The sequence below is a fragment of the Leptinotarsa decemlineata genome, unplaced genomic scaffold (assembly GCF_025532065.1).
Source record: "Leptinotarsa decemlineata unplaced genomic scaffold, Ldec_3_MD MMD2_tig00000576_RagTag_RagTag, whole genome shotgun sequence".
Classification (NCBI taxonomy): domain Eukaryota; kingdom Metazoa; phylum Arthropoda; class Insecta; order Coleoptera; family Chrysomelidae; genus Leptinotarsa; species Leptinotarsa decemlineata.
In genome coordinates, this window is record NW_027412551.1 from 7,970,282 (window position 1) to 7,983,705 (window position 13,424).

Genomic DNA, 13,424 nt, shown 5'->3' on the forward strand with positions numbered 1-13,424 from the left:
TTCCTATCCAGTTTGTACTCCAAACATTTGTTATGGACTTGAATCAGATTTCATTCACAGGATTGCTACACAATGTCGTATATAAATTTCACTATTTACTTAAATGGAACACTGTCACCTTCAATGGCGGACATCCAATGTCGGAATAGGACACTTATCTTATTGCCTCCTCAGCACCAATCTGAATAACGTTACAAGATGAAACACTCATTCATAACGTTACATGATGAAACACTCATTCATAAAATTACGACTTTACATCACGAATGAGTTAAATCTACTCATGTCATCGATGACAGTACGTATAGACATTAATTCGCTTATTTGATTCGATCCCAGCCATAGGAATCTCATTTTAATTGAAAGGGATATATTTTCTGGGGAGATTAATTTTTCAGACAGGAAAGTTTTAATTTTCTACTTCTCCATTTTTATACAAAAAATGTTACACCAGCAATATTAGCCAAAATTTGGTGAGGTCAAACTTTAATTACCTACATAATTGAGTACACCTTTTTTACCTGGAAATTAGGACCCCTATTATATAGTACGAACACTTCTATTCTATTTATAGCCAGTAGGGACAAATGTTGAATTATATTGTATAGTGTGAGACAACCTTTCGGAAATCAAGATACAACTTTATAACTAGGTATCACGAATTCCGAGGCGAACTTACTAAGATGACTGGACTATGTGGAAATATTCCGAAGAAAGAGAGAAGGCAATTCATTCCAAAATAAGCTCTTTACAAAGATGTGTAGATCGTACAAGGAAGTAAATTTCAGACACAAACTAGAAGAAATGCCCTCTTAAAATTATTCGTAAATGGACATTGAATTATGCAAAAAATACTGTTTTCTATCAATAGAAAAGGGATATGACTCGAGACATCAAGAGCAAACCAACATTTTGAATGAATATTGAATATTATTATGGAAAGTATTCGAATTTTTTTTGTAACTTACTTGCTTTTTCTTTGAAGGTCTATTTTCTGATAGAAGTCACATATGTGACTTCGAATGTAAGATTTGAGTCAAGGAAAAGAATAAAAAATGATGAGCAATTATTCCGCTGATAACGTAGTATCCTACTTGGTATGGCTTTTTCAAGGGATGATTATTATTATATGATGGACATTTTTTCTTCGCCATTTGTAATTATGATGACATGAATATGGTTCATTATCAGTACTCAGTATCATATTTTGTTCACAACATATCAAAATAAAGAAAATTCTACAAATCGGTGATAGTGAGAATTTTCTTATCAAAAACTGCACTAAGTACTCGTGTCTAATGATTTTTAAGAGAATTTTGAAATATGGATTACGCTAAGTAAAATATTGATAAGATTATAACCTGTATATATAACTGTGAGATCAAAACAAGGGTATAAGATCCGCCACCAAAATGCAGCAGTTCTTATTGATTTCAAGTGTATTGTTACTCATCTTTTGTTCGATTTCCTCAGGTAAGGTCTCTAACCATTTGGTTTTACTGAGATTTCTCTTTCCACTGTCTGTGAATTCTCAATCTGTAACAAATTTATACTCATTGAATGGAACTGACCGATACTGAAAATCCATATCAAAACTCACTAATATAGTCTATTGTAATTTTCGCTACACAATAGTTTCCATAAGTAGGGCTGCTAACAATCAGGTAATTAGTTCTAGGCTAGGCTAGTCATACCGCTTTCAAAAGTCATCCCCAAAATTACAATGATTTGAAGTCAAAAAGCGAACTTATAGAAAGGATCATGAACTTATAGAAAGGATCATGAATAGTCAAGTTGGAATCATGTTAAGCGTCATGTCAACCTTCTGTCAATCAGGTTTCAGATCTCTGTAAAGCTTTAGATTCAAATGAATCGACACTCTTCTCTTAGACTATTCACAAGCGTTCAACAACATATTAACCATAAAATGTTGTTAGCTATTTTCAAGTATTTTAGTTTCAGTAGTTCAGCTAGAACGGTGATTTTATCTTATCTGGAAAATGATTGCAAAGGTCCAACTTGACAACTCTAGTTGAAGCTGGATAAACTTTAGAGTGCCACAACACACTGTTCTGGGCACTATACACAAGCAGTGTCATTGCAAAACAACGAATTATTTTGATTATCATATATATGCTGACGATTTGGATAGTCCGTAAATTATTCACTACTTGTAATCCAGTGCCTCACATTCGCAGAAGAGACAAGAGCTGACTGAGTCCCATTTTTGCTTTGCCTGCAGCTGACGTCTTTGAAACGTGTTTCAATTGTCCTTTTCATACCCAGAAACTAACTCCATAATCATTTTAAGTCGAAACCTGTTTTCTTGAAACTGTTCTTCAGTTCTCCCAGACGGACGGTGTTTGGTATAAGTGCGTCGATGTATTTCCAAGAATGACAGATTTCGTGTAGATTGGTGCATTCTGCAGTCTGAATTGCCTCACTTATACTTTCCCCACTATTACAAGAAGTGAAGGAGGTAGATTGAATAAAAATGTCTTCAATGCTTCTGTTGGTATGGCTTCGCAATTAGACTAGTTCATCAACAGCGATTGTTTCATCTTTTGACAACAAACTGAACGACAATAAATTCTATCTGACACAAAAAAGTGATTGTATCAAATGAAGTTTCAGGGGGAAATGTATTTTGTTATTTCGCAAGCTGGACCTTCTATAGAACGGGAAAAGGAAAGTTCGATGTGAATAACATAGATCCTTCTTTATGTACTCATATCAGTTTCACGTTTGTTGGACTTGGAGATGATGGAACAGTTAAAATTTTGGATCCTTGGGAATCGAACCAAGAATATGGTCCCAGTAAGTCTGTCATATGATTATATAGTAATATGTTTTCGTTTACCAGTCATGGAAGATTTAAGGTGAATAACATTATTACAGAGGGCTTCGAACACTTAATAGGTCTAAAGCAACAAAATCCCGATTTGAAGGTTTTAGTCAGTATGGGAGGTTGGAATGAAGGATCTGGAAAATATTCACAACTGGCAAAAAACCCAACTCTGAGAAAAAGCTTTGCGTCAAATGTACTTCAGTTCCTCAAAACGTGGAAATTCGATGGTTTTGAATTGGACTGGGCTTATCCTGGGTTCAGAGATGGGTCAAATCCAGCTATCGATAAGGTGAGTGAAACTATATTTATCTCGGATAATGTAAACTCTAAAACTTTCACAAAGTACTTGTACTTTCCCCAATCACCAGAACTGAAATACTCTTCTCGATATCTCATGAAAACGCGGAGCCAGTGGCAAGACCTGAGTAGGTAGATTGTACGTTAAGTTACAAAACACTTGAAGCACTGTCTGAGGAGTAGACCGGAAAATTCGATTTCAATTCAAGAGCCACCCAAGATTCACAGAATATCATTGGTGTGATCACTTGAATCCCTTCCCCATGTAGAATATTTCGTCAAAAACTCTCGACCTACAACACTCTTGATAATTGATTCAATGTTTCAGCGTTTCTTCCAAAGAGGTGCTTGATACAAATCGAGTAAGCAACTCGACCGCCGGCCCGATACTAATGATGATCAATAGGCTGAAACAGCTTTGGTGGTTCTTAAATTGAAATCAAATTGTGAATGGAATAGTACTCATCTGTTGATCTTTTCATTTTCACAGAATTATTTTCTTCAGAACCTTGGCCACAATAACGTCCCTTATTATATATATTACACTCACATTTGTTTATATATTTGTTGCAGGAAAACTTCGTAGCATTAATGTCCGATCTGAGAGATGCCCTGGCTCCTCAGGGTTACAGCTTGTCTGCTGCAGTTACAGGCCAAATTAATACAATCAAAATTGCATACGACATTCCAGCGCTCTCCAAGTGAGTCTGATGATATTTCTCATGGATTGCACCCAATATAGATCGAGGGTTCATGATTTTTTTTATTCTAAAAATACTAGTAGATTGGTAGGTAGCTAGGTCGGTCCAAAGTGAAGGGGTCTATCTGACCTTCTACTACAACCCGTAAGGACTTATTATGGTTCACACCTATCGGAACTCAATCGAATGAATTCTTATCCGGACCACGGTGCGGCTTCCGGAGTCTGAATTTCATTGATTGGCAGACAACTGTACATTTTCTTCAATCTAGTGAGGACCTGTTTGGCGATCAGTCTGTGATTACCTTCGTCCGGTAGATATGCTACACAAATGTATCGCTTAGGAAGAAGATTCCTTGTAACATATTTCAGGAAGATACCATACCATGGATGTGTGTTATAACTACACCCATCAGCTAGACAGGAGCTCTTTTAATCTTCTCAGGTAACCTGTGACTATCCAGACCGAAATGTATAGCTTCAGAATCATGCCTGTGAACCACCTTCTGGATCAACGTCTACAATAGCCATAATGGCATAGTGAAGATAATCAGTTGACTGGTCGATCAGTTGACTGGTCTTTGTTAGTCAGCTACACCATCTAAAGCAAATTCTAATCCCAGATAGAGTGAATGTAAACATGTGCGTGATATTGAAAATCACGTACGTGATTTTCAATATCTTGTAGACTCAATGTCAGATCATTTCATGGCCTATAAAGGGTCCCACGACTAGCTAGGGATCAGAGGTCTATCACCTCATAGCGTCATTACAGTGATGAGATTTTTTTACAACGTGCGTCTGGTATTTTGAAAGTTCCGCTAGCGAAATTGAATGGACTCAGAGAGATACATCCTCTTGGCATGGATAATCATTTTTTAGGTTGATAACACTTTACTAAACCATTTTTACTTGTCAGTTCACAAAGCCTCGATGTTCATTTTCTAACGATAGTTGGGGTAATGATTCAATACTTTCACCAGAGAAAAGTAAAGGAAACCTTGAAATCAATAGAGCTGGTAATGAATGAAAATAATAAACGTAGAGCAGTTATCATGGATCCACAACCACGCAAAACACATTTTTTAATCAAATTACATAAATACAAATTTCCAATCAGTTTTGTGCTGTCGTTTGTCACGGCTCCATTAGAATGAGTCTAAAGAGAGCTCATAAAGAAACAAAGAGGATTGAAACTTTCTATGTTTCTTACCACTCATACATTAAGTTTGAAAATATTCTTATAGGATGAAACTGCAGTAACGCTAGTTACAAATAAAAATGGTAAAAAACATAGAAAGTTTCAATTCTCTTTTCTTCATTATGATTTCCTACCACGTAGTAACATGCTACATTGCTACATAACATGCTACATCCATCAATTTATTTAGAGCGCATAAAATCAATTCAAACCTCTACCAAGTTCAAGGCGCGGTTGAGTATAAATGATATTTATCAATTAGTAAATAATTTCGAAAATATAACTATCGATGAGTAAGGCGATGAAATATTCCCTTACGAAGACTCGTATGGGATCAACAGAGAACTCAATCTTGGAATATCAAAGGTAAACAAGTCTCCATATAATAATAATAATAATGGTCTTTATTATTTCAAAAAAAACATATTTCTCATAATTTTTACCTATAAATAAAATTTTGGAAATAAAAGGCGAAGTTCAATTCATTCAGCGAGAATATCACTGATGACTTTTTCTACCACTTAACCTCAAACTGTCTTCACTATCAGAATTTGTAGTCCGTACCTAATTTTATTTAAATTCAATTATGGATGTATGCACATATACATTGGTAGTAAATAGTATAATTCACATTTTACCTGTCATTGTGCTGATTCTAACAGTAGTATCTTAAATGCTACTTTAAAGCAACTTTGGCCCAATTTTTTCAATTCAGAAGAGATGTTATTATACACTTTTGCAATCTGGTAGCTGTATGAGCGCATAAACATTTGGGTTTTGAATAAAGGGGGAGTTAATGTTCCCTTGAACCTAATGTTCAAGTTGTGGATATCCGTGCGGTATTTTATTTTATGATAAAGATATGGAGGTGCTTTATCAGTAATAATTTTATGCACTATGGAGATATCTCCTGTTTTCCATACTCAACCATCTTGTTTCTTTCAATTTATATGAAATCCTTTGGTGCCTCATTATCCCATGTATTAGCCGAAGCCACGAGTTCTGTACTTTCTGGATTTTGTATTTATAGTTTGTGGTTAGATTCGGGTGATATAAAATATCTGCATAATTGAATAAAGAAAGAACCAAGGTTTCACATAAAGTAATTTTCATTGAGGTGGGAAGAAAATATCTGTTTCCATATATCATTTTTATAGAAGAATATACTCGTTGGATCAGTTTGTTTATGTGTTTTTCAAATCTTAAATTTGAATCTATCAATACACCAAGGCTTTTTCCTTCATTCACTAGTTCGAGTTTTTCACCATTAATCATGATGTTCATATCGTGTACAATACTTCGATCATTTTTTGGTGTAAAAACAATGATACTTGATTTACTCAGATTTATGAATAAACAATGGTCAGCCGCGGCTTTTACGAATGGTTTCAGATCAGTATTTATTTTCATACAAACATCAATTACATCAGACGATGGAAAATCATAATAAAGCTGAGTATCGTCCGCATACAAATGTGCAGAACAGAATTCAAGACATTTCAGAATGCTCGCGGTGTACATTGTAAATAGTAAAGGGCCCAATGTGGATCCCTGGGAAACTCCAGATTTCATAGTGAGGTATTGAGAGCAGTTGCTATTGATGTTTACTTTCTGTTGTCTTTCACAGAGATATTCACGCAATAGTGATATCGCTCCATCTGAAAGCCCTAAGTGATGGAGAATAACTAGTAATAAGTCGTGGTTTATGGTATCAAAAGCCCTACTAAAATCGAGCAATACCAGTGCCGTACATGAACCTCGATCTTTAGCCCTAAATACATCATCTACGACATATAGAAGAGCAGTTGTGCAGCTGTATCCTTTCCTGAATCCAGATTGAGTTACTGGTAACAATGAGTATGGCGGTCAGTTGCAGAGGAATGCTTCGACATAGTGCGATTTTAGCCTTGGGTATCTTTTATCTTCTCTGAAATGCTGATCTGGAGGGATTGGAGGAGGCAGATGAGCACCTCAGTTTACACCTCACAGGCATAGTCATGCTGGGCATCCAGAAAGTGGTCATTAGGTCCAGTGATATGGATGTGCTTGTGATTATAATTCAGATACTTGTTGAAAGCTTTTCTCTGACTCACAATCAGTGCATGTGGCAAAGAAAATAATTACGGAACTATTTCAAGTACTATTGACATATTTCAAAACGATGACACATTCCCTTGTCGAAATAATCATCAATTTTTAAAATTTAGTGATTCAAAAATAGGGTAAAAGTACTAGACTTCCGTTCTCTGACCTGCGAGTTGAAAGAAGAGTTATAGTTGAGTCTAGCATCTAAAAAGCAGAGGTTGCATTCAAATGAAATATGATCTTCAAATATATCATAGTTAGATTTTTTTATCGACGGTTATTCGACCGGTGAAAATTATTTACAACTCTTACATGAGGGAATCAACTACAGGATCAGTGACTTACTAGAACTAGACAAAAGAAAAGTCTTTACACAATGCTCCTTCCATTCGTCACTTTTTAAACAAGGGGTTCTGAGTAAAAATTTTGTAATCAAAACCAAAATCGATATTCCGACTTTTTCTTAATTATTCAAGTCCTTCTATGCTTCGGTGCGTTCAGTTAAGTCAAAAAATATTCATGTTCAGAAACATATGACATTTAAATTGAAATGAACAGAAAACATTTTTTTTCCAGAATCTTGGATCATATCAACGTTATGGCTTATGATTTCCACGGAAGTTATGATCCATACTTAGGACACCCCGCACCCCTATACCCATCAACCTTAGATAATCAGAATGGTGCGAATAGTACTTCAACTGTGGTACGTATACTTTAATTACACGTAACAAAATATCATGAATATATCGACATCTGACCTCATCAAGGTTACAAGATATCCTAACAACCTATATACAATCAACCTTGTTTACGTGCGAACGAATCCAAATTCATATCCTGGACTCGGAAATCACGCAGGTGTGGTAATATCAAGTGTATCCTAGAAATTCTAGGTCTCCTTACTGGAACCACAAATGCGCGGAAGGCTCCTGTTGGTGACTTCGACGTTTAAATCAAAGATTCTCACAGAGTATGTTGTTTTTCCGGATTTCATTCCGTGGTCTGTGTTTTTGATTCTCTCAAGGATCATTTTCACGATGTTTCGGCCAAGTCTCATTTGCCAACTTCTGGTGATCTCTGAAGTTTGGACTTAGACTGATAGGTGTGGCAGGTACCTTTCATCTGAGTTGTTTCCCCTGCGTTGGTCTGATTACCTGGGCTGGCCTACCTTCATTTGTCATTTTGCCTGAACTATCACGTGCTGAATTTTGCTCTTGGGGTTGTGCGATCTGTTTTATTTTTGTAGAGGGATAAGATGGATCTCCTGTTGCTGGCAACCTTTGCGCATCATACCACTGGGTCATTTTTCAATTTCGATAGCATATCCTCTCTGTTCGAGAGTAGAAGTTTTCATTGCTTGCTAATGTTGTTGTGTTCTCAACATTGATATTGTGTCCTGTCGTCAATACGTGTTAGAAGAGGGGAAATGTGGCGACTTTTCCTTACACTACTATGTTTATGTTCATCCTTGCTGACGTTGATTCACCTGTTAGTCTGGCCGATGTAAGTGTTGTCACAGTCTTGGCACGGTACTTCGTACACTCCTTGATACTCCAGTAGTATCTCAATGTGTCTATATCTTTGCTCTTTATAGATGAAATACGTGTTCAGCAATGTTCAGCCAAGGTGATGATATGATCTTCTGGTTTACATTTCTTTCAGATTATTTCTAGTGCCTCTACGGTGGGTACATGGTTGAATTAAGAAGTCACATTAAAGCTTACAAGGATATCGTCTGCGCTAACCGTTTGTATTTGCACTATATCTATTAAATGATCGGCATTGCGTACGTACCAATCGACCTTTTCTGAATCTGGTTGGAATGGGTGAACAACGTGTTTCACTAATTGATGTACCTACTAGTGAACCTATAGATCTCACGATTGGTCTAAGTGGTGCTCCTTCTCTATGGACTATGGGAAGAATATGAAGTTTAGGGCACTTCGATAATTTCTCTTTAGGAATTAATTTCCTCGTTAATTTAGATAAGTAGTTGGATATCCAGCTATTTCCTTGAAGGCTAGGTTCTCTAGTAGTTTCATCAATTTGGTTTCGTAATCTTTGGTGCTAACACTACTGTTGCATTGCCTTTATTCGCTGATAGAATGAAGATCTTCCCATTATCTCGTCGAGTTTTCAGTGCTTGTTATTCATTGTGCGGTATTATTCTGGTCGGTGGTTGTATATTTTTAAGTATATGTGCGATGTCCTGTCCAATAGACTTTGGCGTATCCTTGTCGTCTTGTCTATTCTATTCAGGGTGATTCCACATTCCACAAAGTTAACTTTGGCTAGCGCCTCAATAGATAGCGAAACGTCGTGAAAATGATCCTTGTGAGGGTCAAAAATACAGAACACGGAATGAAACCCGGAAAAATAACCCATATCGAGGACCGCCTGTCTGGTACTGACAATCCCCAACAGGCTGAAACAGCTGTCTATCGGTGGCTCCTGAATTGGAATCAATATGGGAATGATCAGAATAGTACTTATTTATTTACCTTCTTATTTTCATGGAATTATTTTCCAGTAGCTTGACTGCATTACCCTCTCTTGATTTCATATCATTTTTAGTAACATGTAGATTCCTTTTCCGATGGCTTTCCAGGATAACTTCCCAAATTTCTGCTTCCGCAGGTGTCGGTTGATTGGCCAATCCATAACCATAAAAATTTGGCAAGTTGACTTGAGTGTTACACTTATAGATGGTTCCACTTTTGTTTCGCTTGCGTTTACGCAGTTATTGTCAACAAGTACTTTTCTTGGTGATTCACATTTTGTCTTCAATCGAGGATAGCCTGCCCGGTACTGACGACGCCCAACAAGCTGAAATAGCTATCAACCGGTGGCTCTCAAATTGAAATCAATATGGTAATAATCAGAATAGTACTTATCTGCCCATCCTTGCACTTAATTATATCGTACTGATGAAGTCATTGAGCCAAGAACACGTGTCTGCGGTTTGCAATTTTTTGAATGCTTCGTCCATGAACTTTCTTCATTTTGAGCTGTATCAAAATCAATCACGCCACCATATTATATCAAAATATCTACTAAATATTACAATAATAACTGTTCAGTCCGCTGGAATCGAATACTGGTTGGACAATGGAGCTGATCCATCAAAACTCAACTTAGGAGTACTCACTTATGGGCAGAGTTATACATTAGCAGATGAAACCAAGACTAACCCTTACGATCCTGCTCGAGGAGCAGGCATTGCAGGACCCTACACTCAACAGGAAGGTCTCCTAGGATATAATGAGGTAAAGAAGCATTTACTATTTTTCTATTGGTACCCTAGTTTGCTCGTTCGAAGTAGGACTCAGCATGTTCAAATCCATTTAAATTGTTAATATGGCACAATAGCAACCTGATAAACACTAAGACTAATTGTCAACTTTTCAATTAGTTATCTGACACGTGTCCATTGTCAAATAAAATAATACCAACAACCAATAACTCAAATGTTTTTGATGAATACAATTGGTTTTGTTTGAAATATCAATTCTTAGGTTTTTTTGGAATCAGAGGACGTGCTGTTCAAATTAATACTGTTAACTGGGAAGTCAATAAGGTTGCAATTTCCCAGAAATATTTAGAATATTTCTATTATTATTTTCATTGCTAATACTCTTCTCTCGAGCTAACGAGTTAACTGTTTTTTTTTTCAATTCCATATTATGTAATAAAAGTAGCCATTCCATATTCGTTATTGAACTGTTTTCATTTCTGAATTGGGATATTTTTTCTCAACATACTACCATATTCAAGATCGTATTTTTTTTCTAATTAAGAATTGTTCATTGAAGTCTTATAATATTATTGAAATATAGTTTTTAGCATTCCGGAAAAAAATTTCAGAATACATAAGTTATTGGTGGAAAACTTTTCTGGTTTTCCAGTTCTTCAACATTTAAAAGTGAGGAAGAAAAATAGAATGAATCAGTTATGTGTATCATGAACAAACTTTTATTCAGATACCTACAGATTGTAAGGAAAATTCATACAAAACAACAAATTTCGAAAATGGACATTGAAGTATATGAAAATCACTTTTTCTTATTCAATTTGTTATAGATATTTGTTTTATGTTGCCCTCAATTATGTAAATTATTATAATTCCATCAGCCATCCACTCCTTTTTTTATTTCAGTGGCACTCTTATCAACCAAAGTTTATATTTTCCATCTCAAATAAATAATCAGTCAAATCTTAACATTTTTCCAACTGTGCTGAGTTACCAGAAACTAACTCACAGTAAATCTAATTGTATGACTTTGAAAGTGTATATACTTTCGCTAACCAATTAACTGATAATAATTGTGATAACTTTCAGATTTGTGAATTTCACTCAGACTGGACATACGTTTGGGATGACGAACAGAAAGTCCCACACAAAATTGGTGGAAACCAATGGGTAGGTTACGAAGATGTTACATCCTTGAAACACAAAGTAGATTATGCAATATCCAAAAAATTAGGAGGAATGATGGTTTGGTCTTTCGATACTGATGATTTTCTAGGATTGTGTGGAGACAAATATCCTCTATTGAAAGCTGTGCAGAATGTTAGATAATATGGAAATACAATCGATACTATCTTTTAAAATATAAGTAGTGAATTTTCTACTTCAATTTTCATTCCCAATCCTTTCTCCTGTCTTCATGTTCTGATAGTGTCGACAATACAGCAAAAATGTATTACTGTAAACTTAATTTGCGAGAATAATGATCTCTTTCAAAATCATTCCTGCTCGACGGACTGAAAAACTGAAAATAACCCTCCAATTGAATTGGTATCAAAACTTTCAATCTGCATCGCCTTAATTTTTTTTTTCTTCTTCAGTTTTACCGCAGACAAAACTCTTTTTTATAAGATTTAATGATGATTAAACTTTGATAATTTTGGAATAACCTTTTGATAAAATTCTAAAAGTACATGAAATGATTGTAAGAATGAAATTACACTTCGATGACACTAAATTAGAAGTTTCGATATTGATTTATATTATTTCAGCTTTTTGACTTTGCTTGTGGTTTTTCTGATCTCAATCAGCTCTAGAAAAGACAAAATAGGCAATGAAGATCTCTTTGAACCAATTAACTGAAATATTTTTCACCTCTATACTTCCGAAAACCTGTTTCACTGAGTAATAACCTGGCGGCGCGTATCTAAATATGCCAATGGACCGAAACTCAACATCGCACATACCTCACTCATTGCAGAATAACACGGTTTACTTCCTCAGTGCATTTTAAGTTTTGCCCGTACTAGTCATTTCGTAACGTAACTGATCGAAATACGAAATCATTCCGCTTGTGATGTTGAATGGTGAGGGTGTAGCCCAAGGAGCCAATGTTCCTTAACGTTACACCGTAGGTACATGTTCGACCCGTAGCGAAATGGAGACATCGTTTGCTACCAAAAAAATGTTGCATTTCACCCGTATCAAACATTTCGTAACGTAAGCGATCGATATACGAAATTACTCCGCTTGCAATGGTGACTTGTTTTTGCGCAGCCATAGAAACCAATGGTTCGTAACGTAACACTGTACATGTTAGGCTCGATGCAAAATAGCACCGTTGTTTTTCGAAATCATTTTGAGTTTTGACCGTATCAGTCATTTCGTAACGCAACTGATCGAAGTACGAAATTACTCCGCTTGCAATGGTGACTTGTAATTGCGCAGCCATAGAAACCAATGGTTCGTAACGTAACACTGTACATGTTAGGCTCGATGCAAAATAGCACCGTTGTTTTTCGGAATCATTTTGAGTTTTGCCCGTATCAGTCATTTCGTAACGCAACTGATCGAAGTACGAAATTACTCCGCTTGCAATGGTGACTTGTAATTGCGCAGCCATAGAAACCAATGGTTCGTAACGCAACACTGTACAGGTTCAGCTTTATGCGAAATGGCACCGTTGTTTTCCGGAATCATTTTGAGTTTTGCCCGTACCAGTCATTTCGTTAGGCAACTGACTGAAGTACGAAATTACTCTGCTTGCAATGGTGACTTGTAATTGCGCAGCCATAGAAACCAATTATTCGTAACGTAACACTGAACATATTCGGCCCGATGCGAAATGGCACCGATGTTTTCCGGAAGAATTTTGAGTTTTGTCCGTACCAGTCATTTCGTAACGCAACTGACCGAAGTACGAAATTATTCCGCTTGCAATGATGACTTGTAATTGCGCAGCCATAGAAACCAATGGTTCGCAACGTAACACTGTACATGTTCAGCTCGATGCGAAATGGCACCGTTGTTTTCCGGAAGAATT

At 36.2% G+C, this 13,424-nt stretch overlaps 1 protein-coding gene across 2 annotated transcripts; it reads left to right on the forward strand.

The window, feature by feature from the left end:
• Positions 1–1,314: 1,314 nt before the first annotated feature.
• Positions 1,315–11,765, forward strand: LOC111513550 (acidic mammalian chitinase). 2 transcript variants are annotated; one of them, XM_023169771.2, is made up of 7 exons: positions 1,315–1,473; positions 2,629–2,817; positions 2,899–3,137; positions 3,719–3,846; positions 7,708–7,837; positions 10,215–10,400; positions 11,474–11,765. In XM_023169771.2, exons 1-7 carry the CDS (start codon positions 1,413–1,415, stop codon positions 11,711–11,713), a joined length of 1,173 nt encoding a protein of 390 aa, XP_023025539.2. In that variant the 5' UTR covers positions 1,315–1,412; the 3' UTR covers positions 11,714–11,765. The 2 variants fall into 2 exon arrangements, with proteins under 2 accessions (XP_023025539.2, XP_023025540.2); XM_023169772.2 differs by having other exon boundaries at positions 1,332–1,473; positions 2,635–2,817.
• The last annotated feature ends 1,659 nt before the right edge of the window (positions 11,766–13,424 follow it).